Source organism: Trachypithecus francoisi, unplaced genomic scaffold, assembly GCF_009764315.1.
Source record: "Trachypithecus francoisi isolate TF-2019V2 unplaced genomic scaffold, Tfra_2.0 Lachesis_group1, whole genome shotgun sequence".
Classification (NCBI taxonomy): domain Eukaryota; kingdom Metazoa; phylum Chordata; class Mammalia; order Primates; family Cercopithecidae; genus Trachypithecus; species Trachypithecus francoisi.
This window is the reverse complement of record NW_022681454.1, coordinates 124,459,759-124,474,540: the sequence shown is the minus strand read 5'-3', so window position 1 is coordinate 124,474,540 and position 14,782 is coordinate 124,459,759. Positions and strand designations below refer to the sequence as shown.

General features: G+C 37.1%; 1 protein-coding gene across 2 annotated transcripts in view; it reads right to left on the bottom strand.

Moving 5' to 3' along the window:
• The window catches only part of SLC25A31 (solute carrier family 25 member 31), a 36,132-nt gene that overhangs the window by 9,643 nt on the left and 11,707 nt on the right, over window positions 1–14,782 (bottom strand). For both annotated transcript variants that reach the window (XM_033215208.1, XM_033215206.1), the window contains exons 2-3: window positions 11,839–11,966; window positions 158–275 (exon numbers count right to left, since the gene is read on the bottom strand). In XM_033215208.1, coding sequence (XP_033071099.1) covers window positions 158–275; window positions 11,839–11,966 — 246 coding nt within the window. The remainder of the gene's footprint in view (window positions 1–157; window positions 276–11,838; window positions 11,967–14,782) is intronic.

Below are 14,782 nucleotides of genomic sequence, written 5' to 3'. Positions count from 1 at the left end.
GTAATATACTTTAGGCCCTATGACTCTACCATTTGGTTGAGAATAAAGTTTGTAGACTTTATCTGGTAACACTATCATAGCACAATTAATGATAATAAATAACACATGGTTCCAAATGCAAAGAAGGGAATAGTTAGTATTTCTAAAAATCTCATACCTTTTCCAATATCGACACCTAATCGGGTTCGGGCAAAATCTAGAGGATATACTACACATAAGGATGTTGCTCCAGCAGCTCCACCAGAAGCCAGGTTTGCCAAAAACCACCTCCAGAACTGAAACATATTAATTTAAAAGTGATTATTAAACCACAGAATCTAACTGTTTAAGATACCTGGTAAGTTCTTGTTTTTATAAATGTTAAAACAACAGATTTATAAGCTACTTTTATAAAGTAAACATCTGTAATAATGCATACCATGCTATGCAAAATATTTTCTCTTCACAGCCACGTAGCCTTTGTTTCATGCAGTCTGGAAGACACAGTTTGGATGCTGACATACTGAAATTCCAGGATATTTTAATGTTCTCCAGCAAAGCAGCCCAAATTAGCAAAATAGGTCACATAATCAACTCTTTACACTGCATACTCTTTTTTATTAATAGCTACATACATTCTTAATAATAGTGCTTGCTATGATTATAATGTCAGGCACATATGGAGGCTTTAGTTGTGCCCTTTTACTGGGAAGGGTACAGTAAATAGTAGTATGGCAAAAAACTGCAATTACTTTTTGCACCAACCTAAAATACTTCATAATGCCCCAGCTTCACTTTGTAATTTAAATAGAATTAAATTTGAATAGCTCAAAAATATATATTTAATTATGTTCAAATGACAACATGGAAATTGGCAGACATCAATCATAACGTAGTTGTATGGAATTTAAGTTGGCCTCACTGGTCTACTAGTTCACATGAGCTATTGACGAAGTATAATTATTTTTGATCCACATTTAAAATGTGCCCTCCCCAGGCTCAGCAAGATGCTTTTCAACATCTAGTGCTTACAGGAGAAGAAAGGAGTATCTGAATTGGAGCTGTTATGAAAAATCCAGAATATGAGGCCACTGCAAGCATTAAATACATTAAAGTGAATAATATTCTAGTCACGCTCAATTTCTTGCTTTATTTTCTGGCTTTTATTTCTAACAATAAAGTGTCAGACAGCTTTGCAATTCTCAATGTTCTCTAGTCCTGGAATGCCCTTCCTTTTTTAAACAAAAAAATAGTTATTGCTTCATGCTGTAATTCAAGTTCCACTTCTCTCATGAAATATCTGATCTCCAACCCATCTATTGAAACTGTATATGATCATATCTTTTTCCCATAAATACTGCATCTCTGTCAGAGAATTAAAGTTGAATCCCATGACCAATACGTAAAACGTATTAACATGTTATAGACTTTTTTTTTTGAGACGGAGTCTTGCTCTGTTGCCCAGGCTGGAGTACAGTGGGGCAATCTCGGCTCACTGCAGAGACTCTTATTTTTTAAATAGCACTTACAACCATTTTCTACTTTCAATTTATAATTATTTGTGTACATTTATACTCCTACAGACTATAAATTTCCTTTTTTTCTTTTTATTTTTTTTGAGAGAGACTCTTGCTCTGTCACCCAGGCTGGAGTGCAGTGGCGTGATCTCGGCTCACTGCAAGCTCTGCCTCCCGGGTTCACACCATTCTTCTGCTTCAGCCTCCCGAGTAGCTGAGATTACAGGTGCCTGCAACCACACCTGGCTAATTTTTTATATATATATTTTTAGTAGAGACAGGGTTTCACTGTGTTAGCCAGGATGGTCTCCATCTCCTGACCTCGTGATCCGCCCACCTAGGCTTCCCAAAGTGCTGGGATTACAGGTGTGAGCCACCACGCCCAGCCCACACTATAAATTTCTTGAGGTCAGCATTATTTTCCCTTAACAGCTTTACTAAGTATAATTCACACATCATAAAATTCACCTATGTAGAGCATACAATTCAATCGTTACTATATTCACAGAGTTGTGCAACCATCACCACAGTTTAGAATATTTTCATCACACCAAAAAGAAACCCCAGGCCTGTTATAAGTCACTCTACATCCTCCCTACCTTCCTCAGTCCTAGGCAACCATTAAATTACTTTCTGTCTCTATTTGCTTACTTGGACATTTCATATAAATGGAATCACACAAGACACACTCTTTTGTGACTGGTTTCCTTCATTTAGCATGTTTCCAAGGTTCATCCATGTAGCAGTATGTATTAATACTTCATTCCTTTTTATTGCCAAATAATATTCTATTTTAGGAACATTATCTACTCATCAGCTGATGAGCATCTGAGTTGTTTCCATTTGTTTGAGGCCAAGATTCTTAATTCCTCTGTTTATCTCACAGAGGAAGTCATGAGGTCTTGCCCAGAGATGTATATTAAATAAGTATTTGTTTAATTAAGTATACTGGTAATGCCACTTACTCTTCCCAGACTCCCATGGATCTTTTTAAGCAACACTCATCAGTTTTATTGTATAGGCAGCATGTCTCATCATACAGAAATAATTAGATCAGGAGATTGCATCTGACACAAGGGTAGTTAATCCACAGTGTAGTAGATGATTGGTAACCTGGTAGAAAAAGACAAGCTGGGCCAGAGCCTCTTTCTTGGGAACTGAACTTTAAAGATTCAATACTAGTTATCAATAAGGACAGAAAAGGAAAAGTTAATGTCTTAGACTTTTTGGAGACTGTTTAAAGCTATAGATCCTCTCCTAAGAAAAATCACACATGTATAAACATACATTTTTAGAGTGTGGGGGATTCTGGAAGCATTCATGGATCCCAGGTTAAGAACCTCTGACTTTAGAAAGGCCAAAAAGGATTACTATGATACAAATATTGAATTTAAAGGAATAAGAAAATATCAGTAAGTAAAAAAAGTAGGCAATAATGAGAAAACAGAGCAAACATACACACGAAAAGCAGGTAATTAGAGAGAAAGACCAGGTGACTTGGGAGAGAAAGATGAGAGTATAGTTTGGTCCATAGAGGTGCCTGTAGTTGAAATTCAAGTGCCACTGTATCATTACAATAAATCCTCTTTTTCCTGAGGTAATCTGAGTCAATGTCTGCTTCTGAAAACCAAGCACGTCGACCAAACAAGATATGTGGCATAAAGATTTATAAAGTAGACCTTAAGTTCTACTTAATCTTTTTTTCTTTCTTGATGAGAAAGAAGGCAGATCAATGATTTTTGGGGTGGATAATCGTGTACTTTATCATTCAAACCAGGACACTTCCGATAGAGAAAGTGGGGGCTATGAAAAAACGACAGGGGCAGGCACAACATGTATAAACAGTATGGCCAATCTATGTAGTGATGGTAAGAAGGATAGAAATAGAGGGAGAAAGGCAGTAAGAATCTGCCCATGCTGAGTGATGATCCTGCATTTATGTAACAAAACCTGTCCCTCCACAAGTAAGACTGAAAATAAAACAGATCCATAAGAGGTAGTATGTATATATGTATAAATGAGTTTTGGTTGTTGTAAGTTAGTAATTTAAAGTATTACTATATTGGTGTTTTTTTTTCTTCCCCCCAGGCTGGAGTGTAGTGGTGCAATCTGCGCACACTGCAAACTCCCGGGTTCACGACATTCTCCTGCCTCAGCCTCCTGAGTAGCTGGGACTACAGGCGCCCATCACCATGCCTGGCTAATTTTTTGTATTTTTAGTAGAGACGGGGTTTCACCGTGTTAGCCAGGATGGTCTTGATCTCCTGACCTTGTGATCTGCCCTCCTCGGCCTCCCAAAGTGCTGGGATTACAGGTGTGAGCCACCACGCCCAGCATACTATATTGTTAAAAGAAGAGGCACAGAGAAGAATCAGGAAGGGAGAAGAAGATGAAAGTCTGAGAGTTCTGAGGAAAAATAATCCTATTTATTTTTAATTGTTGACAAATACTGTGTGAAAAGACTCAATGATGCATCAAACAACAAATGCCCTGAGACCAAAGTTGTTTAAAACAACTTGTCTGGACAGGGAAGAGAGCTGGGAGCAGCTCTAGTCTTCCGCATTGAGGGTTGTGCTGAAAGCTGCTAATGGGTGGCTGACGAACAGTTTATGCCCAGGCCCAGCTGAGGCTCATCCATTCTAGTCGCCTCAGGTGAATTTGGGAGTTAGATTGGAACAAACTAGCGGAGCAAATGCTTTAAGCTCTGAGTCCTACTCTCCTTATCTGTACCTTTTGGGTAAAAATAACTACCTCAAAGACTGAAATGAAAATTCAGTGAAACAATATATAGTAGGCACATGCTTCTCTTACCATTTTTTAAAAAACTTTATTTTGAGATAATTTTGGATTCACATGTATTATAAGGAGCAATATACCAAGAGACTATAAATCATTCAACGAATTATCCCCAGTGTACCAGCATATCTGTAGTACAAGAAATGGACATGATAAGGCCTACCCTATTCAGATTTTGTCAGTTTAACATGTACTTAGTTGTGTGTTTATTCAGTTATACACAGTTTTGTCACATGTTCAAATTGGTCAACAGTTCCACAAGAAGGATCCCTCATGCCACTCTTAAAATCACAGCCACTTTTCTCCCCTCTGGCAAACAGTATTCTTTTTTCCATCACTATAATTTCATCATTTCAAGAATGTTATATAAAAGCAATCAGACAGCATATAACCTTTGAGATTGGGTTTTTCTACCTTAAAACCCAAAGTTGGTGCACATATCAAAAGTTTGTTCCTTTTTTGTATACTGATAAAATATACACAAGATTTACCATTTTAACTATTTTAAGTGTACAATTCAATGGCATTAGGTATGTCTGCAATGTTGTTTAAACTTTGTCACTACTTCCAGAACTTTCTCATCATCCTAAACAGAACTCTGTAACTCATTAAACACTTAACTCCCCATCTCCCCTCTCAGTTTAACAGAGGTTAACCACCTGTTAATTTATAATCTGCCTTCTGTCGCTATGAATTTGTCTATACTAAGTACTTAAGTAGAATCATACAATATTTGCCCTATCAAAAGTTTGTTCCTAGACAAGAATGTCCACTCTCACCATTTCTATTCAGCATAGTGATGAAAGTCATAGCCAGAGCAATCAGGCAAGAGAAAGAAATAAAAGGCATCCAAATAGGAAAAGGGGAAGTTAAATTACATGAGTAACTTAACCAAGAAAACCCTAGATATACCTCCCAAACCCTAAATATACCTCTAGACCTGATAAATGACTTCAGTAAAGTTTCTGGATACAGAATCAATGTACAAAAGTCAGTAGCATTTATACACACCAATAGCATTCAAGATGAGACTCAAATCAAGAACTCAATCCCATTTATAGTAGCCACACACACACACACAAAACACATAGGAATACTTTTCACCAAGGAGGTGAAAATTCCCTACAAGGGGAACTACAAAACATTGATGGAAGAAATCATACACGACACAAACAAATGGAGAAACATTTCATGCTCATGTACTGGAAGAATCCGTATCATTAAAATGACCATACTGCCCAAAGCAATTACAGATTCAACAGAATTCCTATCAAATTACCAACATCAGTTTTCAAAGAATTAGAAAAAAGCATTCTAAAATTCACATGGAACCAAAAAAAGAGACTGAATTGCCAAAGGAATCCCAAGCAAAAAGAACAAATCCATAGGCATCACATTACCTGACATCAAACTATACTACAAGGCTATAGTACCCAAAACAGCATGGTGCCAGTACAAAAACACATAGACCAATGGAACCGAATAAAGAACCCAGAAATAAGGCCACATACCTATAATCAACTGATCTTTGACAAAGTTGACAACAATAAACAATGAGAAAAGGACACCCTATTCAACAAATGGTGCTGGGAAAAATGGCTAGCTATATGCAGAAGAATGAAACTGGGTCCCTACCCTTCACCATATACAAATATTAATTCAAGATGAATTAAAGACTAAAATTAAATGTAAGACTTCAAACTAAAAAAATCCTAGACAAAAACCTAGGAAAAATTCTAAACATTGGCTGTGGCAAAGAACTGATGACTTAGACCTCAAAGGCAAATGCAACAAAAACAAAAACTGACAAATGGGACTTAAAGAGCTTCTGCACAACATTCAATGGAGGAAACAGACAATATGCAGAATGGGAGAAAATATGTACAAACTATTCACCTGACAAAGGATTAATATCCAGAATCTATAAGGAACCTAAATAAATCAACCAGAAAAAAACCAAATAGCTCCATTAAAAAATGGGCAAAGGACATGAACAGACATTTCTCAAAAGACGACATACAACTGGTCAACAAACATATGAAAAAATGTTCAACATCATTAACTGATATGGTTTGGCTGTGTCCTCACCGAAATCTCGAATTCTATCTCCCAGAATTCCCACATGTTGTGGGAAAGACCCAGGGGAGGTAACTGAATCATGGGGGTCAGTCTTTCCTGTGCTATTCTCATGATAGTAGATAAGTCTCATGAGATCTAATGGGTTTATCAGGGGTTTCCACTTTTGCTTCCTCCTCATTTTTCTCTTGCCACCGTCACCTTAAAAAGTGCCTTTCACCTCCCGCCATGATTCTGAGGCCTCCATAGCCATGTGGAATTGCAAATCCAATCACATCTCTTTTTCTTCCCAGTCTCAGGTATGTCTTTATCAGCAGGATGAAAATGGACTAATACACTAATCATCAGATAAATGCATATTAAAAGCACAATGAGATACCATCTCACACTAGTCAAAAAGGCTATTAAAAGGTCACAAAATAATAGATGTCAGTCATATGCAAAAAAGGGAATGCTTATACATCGTTGGTGGGACTGTAAATTAGTTCAACCCCCATGGAAAACAGTATGGAGATATTGCAAAGAACTAAAAATAGAACTACTATGCAGTCCTATTACTGGCTATCTATACAAAGGAAGAGAAACTGTTGTATCAAAAAGACAGCTGAACTTGTATGTTTATCTTAGCACGAATCACAATAACAAAGTCATAGAATCAACCTAAGTGCCCATCAATGGATGACTGGATAAAGAAAATGTGGTCTATATACACCATGGAATACCATGCAGCTTTAAAAAAAGAATGAAATAACGTCCTTGGCAGCAACATGGATGCAGCTAGAGGACATTATTGTAAGTGAATTAATGCAGAAACAGAAAATCAAATACTGCATGTTCTCACTTGTAAGTGGGAGCTAAACAAGGGGTACACGTGGACATAAAGGTGGAAACAATAGACACTGGCAACTCTAAAAGTAGGGAGGAAAGAGGGGGAAGGGTTGAAAAGCTACCTGTTGGGTAGTATGTTGACTGTTTGGTTGATGGGTTCAACAGATGCCCAAACCCCAGCATTACACAATATACCCATGTAACAAATAAGCATGTATCCCCTGAATCTATTATTTTAAAATTTTCTTCCTTTCTATTGCTGAGTAATATCCCATGATGTGATTTATCATAGTTTAACCATTTGCCTACTGAAGGACATCTGAGTTGTTTCTAGATTTTGCCTATTGCAAGAAAAGCTGCTATTGAACATTGTGTACACTGGTTTTTGTATAAACATAAATTTTCATTTCTCCAGGATAAATTCCCACCCAAAAGTGTAAACATGCATTCTATGGTGGGTGCATGTTAGTTTCTAAGAAAATCGCCATACTTTTTTCCAGAGTGGCAATGTCATTTCACATTCCACCAGCAATGTAAGAGTGATTTGGTTTCTCTGCACTGTGACCAATTTGGTGCTGTCATTACTGTAGGTATTTAGTGGTATCTTATTGTGTTGTATCAATGACTTAAAATTTTTTTAGGTACAATGGCTAAAAGTATCAATGACTTAAAAATTTTTTTAGTTGACAATTGTATATATTTATGGGGTACAATGTGGAATTTTGATATATATTTATATTGTTGAGTGCCAAGCTAATTAACATATATATCGCATACTTACATTTTTGTTGTGAGAACATTTAAAACCTACTCTTTTAGCAATTTTGAAATATACATTATTATTAACTACAGTCTCGTGGTGTACAACAGAGCCCTAAAACTTATTCCTCCTGTCTAAATGAAACTTTGTACCCTTTGAGCAACATCTCCCCGTTCCTCATCTCCCGACCCTCCATCGACCCCAGAAACCACCAGTCTACTTTGCTTCTGTGAGATCAACATTTTAAAATTCCATATATAAGTGGGATGTACAAAAGTCAATAGCAGTATTTGTCTTTCTGCACCTGGCTTGCTTCACTTACTTGGTTATTCCACATCACAAATGACAGAATTTCTGTCTTCTATAAGGCTGAATAATATTCCACTGAATACATACATTTTCTTTATCTATTCATCTGCTCGTGGACACTTAGGTTGCTTCCATATTCTAGCTATCGTGAATAATGCTGCAATAAACAAGACTGCAGACTGTGCAGATCTCTCTTCAGCATGCTGATTTCAACTCCTTTGGATATATAACCCAGTAGTGGGACTGCTGAATACTGTGGGAGTTCTATTTTTAGTTTTTTTTTTTTTTTTTTGAGATGGGGTCTCGCTCTGTCACCAGACTGGAGTGCAATGGCACGATCTCGGCTCACTGCAACCTCCACCGCCCGGGTTCAAGCGATTCTCCTGCCTCAGCCTCTCTAGTAGCTAGGATTACAGGAACGTACCACCACGCCAAGCAATTTATAGACTCAATGCTATTCCTATCAAATTACCAATGTCATTCTTCACAGAACTAGAAAAAACCGTTTAAAAATTCGTATGTAACCAAAAAAGAGCACAAATAGCCAAGGCAATCCTAAGCAAAAAGAATGAAGCTAGAGGTATCATTTTACCCAACTTCAAACTATAGAACTGGGCTAAAGTAACCAAAACAGCATGGTACTAAGACAAAAACAGGCACATAGGCCAATGGAACAGAACAGAGAGCCCAGAAAAAAAACTGCATACCTACAGTCATTTAATCTTTGACAAAGCTGACAAAAACAAGTAATGAGGAAAGGACTCCTTATTCAATAAATAGTGGTGGGCTAGCCATATACAGAAGATTAAAGTTGGACTCCTTCCTTACACTATATATAAAAATCAACTCAAGATGGATTAAAGACTTAAATGTAAAACCCAAAACTAAAAAAACTATGGAAGACAATCCAGGCAATATCATTCTTGACATAGGAACGGGCAAAGATTTCATGAAAAAGACACCAAAAGCAACTGCAACAAAAGCAAAAATTGAAAAATAGGACCTAAACTTAAGAGCTTCTGCACAGTAAAAGAAACTATTAACAGAGTAAACAGACAACCTACAGAATGGGAGAAAATATTTGCAAACTGACAATGGTCTACTATCTAGCATCTACAAGGAACTTAAAAAAAATTTGCAACAGAAAAACAACCCCACTAAAAAGTGCGCAAAGGACGTGAACAGACACTTTTTTAAAAAAGACATACACATGGCCAACAACCATATGAAAAAGGCTCAGTATCACTGATCATCAGAAAAATGCAAATCAAAACCACAATGTGATACTGTCTCATGGTCAGAATGGCTACTATTAAAAAGTCAAAAAATAATAGATGCTGGCGAGCTTGTAGAGAAAAGGGAACACTTATATACTGTTGCTGGGAGTGTAAATTAGTTGGACCATTGTGGAAAGCAGTATAGCGATTCCTCAAAGAGCTAAAAACAGAAGTATCATTACTGGGTATATACCCAGAGTAACATAAATCATTCTACTATAAAGACACATGTATGCAAATGTTCATTGTAGCACTACTCACAATAGCAAAAACCTGGAATCAACTTAAGTGCCCATAAATGGCAGATTGGATAAAGAAAATGTGGTACATATATAACATGCAATACTATGCAGCCATAAAAAAAAATCATATCTTTTGTGGGAACGTGAACAGAGCTGGAGGCTATTATCCTTAGCAAACTAACGCAGGAACAGAAAACCAAATACTACATGTTCTCACTTATAAGTGGGAGCTAAATGATGAGAACTTATGAATACAAAGAAGGAAAAAACAGACATTGGGATCTACTTTAGGGTGGGGGGTGGGAGGATGGAGAGATGCAGGAAAAATAACTATTGGGTGCTAGGCTTAATACTTGAGTGATGAAATTATCTGTACAAAAAACCCCTGTGACACGAGTTTACCTATAAATCAAACCTTGACATGTACCCCCAAATCTAAAATAAAAGTAAAAAAACCTCATGTAGCTACATAAGATCCAAATCTTAAACCTTCCAATTCTAAGTCTAGGGAATTTTCTTGGTTACCTTTCTACCTGCGTCCCCTCACCTCACCCCACTACCCTGGCCAAAGCGCAAAGCATTCAATGAACAACTTAATAAAACTGTGAAAAAAGGGAATACAGAGCATAAAAGGAAATTTAATGAAGCAGCAACAAAGAAATGTTCCACAAAGACTTGCTTTTAAAAAACCTTCTAAGATAGCTTGGTTGGCTGAGGCAGGAGTGGGAGGTGAGGAGTGATAGGGAGAAAAAGACAAAAGATGAGGGGGAAGGGAGATTTTGTAAGAGTGAGGGGAAGATCTTGGGAGTAATGTAGGTACTATAGTGTATTGGATACAGCCAAACAAATAGAAATCAGAATAAATGACATGTAGTTTATATGAGTAGGAAAGTTTGAAATTGAGATTTTGTAACCAAGGGAGTACTTTGAAAACCAAAAATTATCCTTGCAATAAAAAGAATTCTCTAGTTTAAATTTATCATTTTCCAGTTTTGCTCAATTTGGACTTCCTATACGCTTTAATCTTACCTAAATATATCTTTATTCTCAAAGAAGAAATAATTTACTTCTTCAGGACATAAATTACCTCAGTAATAGGAACTACGTACTTGTTGATTTCTTTCTGTGCTTAAAATAAGCAGACAAAATGCTGTGTTTCCCCAGTGCAAAACAGTGATAAGATGAAATTACATTAAGTGTAATATTTATTCAAAAAATACTGCCTTGAGACAAAAGATCCCTTACGATTTTTGTAACAATACTAAACACTTATTATTTTTTCCCACTACTTGAGCACCTTTCCCCCCAAATAAAACATCACAGTTAAGACAAATCTAACCATTTTAAAGAAAATTGTAGAGACAGTGAAATATATTTACATTGGATAGGAAATTTATATTGGATGGAAAATTCTTTTTTTTTTTTTTTTTTGAGACGGAGTCTTGCTCTGTCGCCCAGGCTGGAGTGCAGTGGCCGATCTCAGCTCACTGCAAGCTCCGCCTCCGGGTTCACGCTATTCTCCTGCCTCAGCCTCCCGAGTAGCTGGGACTACAGGCGCCCGCCATCTCGCCCGGCTAGTTTTTTGTATTTTTTAGTAGAGATGGGGTTTCACCGTGTTAGCCAGGATGGTCTCGATCTCCTGACCTCGTGATCCGCCCGTCTCGGCCTCCCAAGTGCTGGATTACAGGCTTGAGCCACCGCGCCCGGCCTCTTTTTTTTTTTTTTTGAGACGGAGTCTTGCTCTGCCGCCCAGGCTGGAGTGCAGTGGCCGGATCTCAGCTCACTGCAAGCTCCGCCTCCCGGGTTCACGCCGTTCTCCTGGCTCAGCCTCCCGAGTAGCTGGGACTACAGGCGCCTGCCTCATCGTCCCGCTAGTTTTTTGTATTTTTTAGTAGAGACGGGGTTTCACCGTATTAGCCAGGATGGTCTCGATCTCCTGACCTCGTGATCCGCCCGTCTCGGCCTCCCAAAGTGCTGGGATTACAGGCTTGAGCCACCGCGCCCGGCCGGAAAATTTCTATATTGCAAGTAAAAAGTAAAAAAAATATAATTACCTGTTTTTCTTTATTAACTCCAGACATGAATAGCTGCTTGTATTTGTCCTTAAATGCAAAGTTTAGAGCTTGTGTTGGAAAATACCGAATAACATTTGCCAAATTGCCACGCCAAAAACTGAAGAAACCTATATAGAAGGAAACATACAAATACATAAACCTACTTTGTATTATTATTGAACAATTGCCATAGTTTAACAAATTTAGCGATATGAACTATCTAAAACATACTCTTTCTCATGAGAAAAAGTTTTCTAAAATGTGTGTCTCCATTGAAAAATAAAAAGGTAGTGTTAACTCTATTGCACCCCATTCCATTTTTTAAAAAAATTTCAAATAAAGAGCTTTGAATACCTAAAAACTAACGGAAAGTGATATCAGTGGAATATAGGGCTCTTTATTAGCAGAAAAACGGCTCAGTAGTATTTGTCAGAGGCTAGTAACCCTTAGGTTCATTCCCAAATCCTGATGTACAACACCTATGGTGGTAAGGCTGTCACACAAATGAGTATGACAGAATAAATCCACTTACTGATTTGTAAATACACTTATGAGAATGAGAACAGGATAAAAGAATCTAAAGTGCCCTTATCTTTGTGATCTGGAACCACTTTTGAATGGGTGTTAAAACTTATCCAGAAAAGGGATCCACTTCAATTCTAGGCAGTTTCTAGAGAACTGAGGAAGAGACTGGAAGAAATCTTTGAGGCCTGTAATCTCCCTACCTGAATTCTCCACGGATTGACCAACCTTGGGGAATATAATTCATTGTGTACCCCTTAAAAATTCAGGACTATCCTTATGATATAGAGCTACCCTAGAGCATGGCAGGCTAGCTCTTCAATAGCCTTGGTTGTTTTCACTAGATTACAAATCGTAAAATGCTTTGGCCTTGCTGTTCTGAACAGGATACCTCTAGCATCAGTTTGGAGAATATCCAGAATCAGTCTTTTAAAAATAAAGATTCAAAAGAAAATAATCTCAGTTAACTGGGCTAGTGCTCAGAATTGAACAAAGTTAGATTAGATATATACATAGAGGGAAAGATATTTATTTGTTAAATAAGTAACATTAACCCTGTGGGAAAAAAATAAAGAATCTTGGTGAACCCAAGGCTAAATATAAAGTGACTGCACAAAGACAATTCAGAAGCATATTTAATGGCAAAGAAATAATCTCAGTACTCACAGCTGACTCTATCTTTACTTGGGTATTCAACGTGATGGTAACAACTACTACTTACTGAGCATTCACTATACGAACCAGTCGCTGGCAAAGAATATACATGTATTTCATTTAATCAATTATGCTTATTATGTAGGTTCTCTAACAGCACCCATTTTAAGTATGTACAAAGTAAAACTTTAAAAAGTTTAAAAACTAGGCTAGGTACAGTAGCTCAGGCCTGTAATTCCAGCACTTTGGGAGGTCAAAATGGGAGGACTGCTTCAGTTCAAGAATTCAAGACCAGCCTGGGCAACACTGTGAGACCGCATCTCTACAAAAAATTAAAAAAATAAATTAGCCATGTGCAGTGGCACATGTCTGTAGTTCCAACTACTCAGGAGGCTGAAGTAGGAGGATTTCTTGAGCTGAGGATGTAGAGGCCGCAGTGAGCTATGATCACACAACCACATTCCAGCATGGGTGACAGAATGAGAACCTGTCTTTAAAACAAAAAAAAAAAAAAAAAAGAAAAGAAAAGAAAAAAGAAAAACTGTCTGTTGAGGATTACTAGCCAACCAAGACTTAAAATTAGGCTTTCTGTCTGACTCCAAAACTCTACTCTAGGCCTGGATTTCTGGAGAAACAAATCACAGAGAAGTTCTAAAGTTATTATAATAGATGCTTTATTAAAAAAAGAAACTGCTCTAACAATTTTTAAACAGGAAGATAATTACAAAGTTCACAAATATGTGGAAATTAAACAACATGCTCTTTCTTAACAACTAATGGGTCAAAGAAGAAATGAAGAGGAAAATTAAATCTTGGGATAAAATGGAAACACAACATACCAACACTTACAGATGCATCAAAAGCAGTTAAGAGAGAAGTTTATAGCAATAAATGCATGTGTATAAAGAAGAAAGATCTCAAATAACCTAATATTATACCACAAGGAGCTAGAAAAAGAACAACTAAGTCTAAAGTTAGAAGAAGGAGGGAAATAATAAAAATTAGTGTTACCAAAATGCCAAGGGTTTAGTCTAGGTCCTGCTGCTCATTGCACAGAAAGTCAATCACAGAGATGATGCGTATTACCAGGGAAGAAGGCTTTTTTGGGTGCTGTGTCTGAGGAGAACAGATCAATCTCAAATCCATCTCTTTCACACACTAAAATTAGGAGTTTATATAGCAGAAAATAAATGCAACTATGTGTGGGAAAGCAAGAATTAGGGAGGAATAAGAAGAATCACTTGGTCAACAGGTAATCAATCAGGCAATCATGACAGGTGAGGGGTCAGTGTCTCAATGTCCAGATGTGGTGATCTGGTAAGTTTCAGTTCCTTGATACTACCTGGGAGGCCCAAAGGTTGGTTTCCTGATAAAGGAACTCAGATATGACAAATACGAGTTTCTCAAGTTTTAAGACTGAAAAGGTCAATTTCTTGGTTTATTAATGATAAACAATAAACATCAGTTCCATGGGCCAATTGAGCTGGTTTCAATGGCAGAAATAAATGAAACAGAGACTATAAAAAGTAATAGAGAAATATCAATCAAATTAAGAGTTTATTTTTTTCAGATCCAGTGCTGGTTGGTATTTTATTAGAAGAAGACAAACAAAATTGACAAACCTCTAGCTAGACTTAAGAAAAAAAGAGAGGAGACTCATATAAGTGAAATTATAAGTGAAAGAAGAGACATTACCACTCATACTACAGTAATACAAAGTGTCATAAGAGATTACTATGAACAATTATATACCAAGAAATTAAATAAT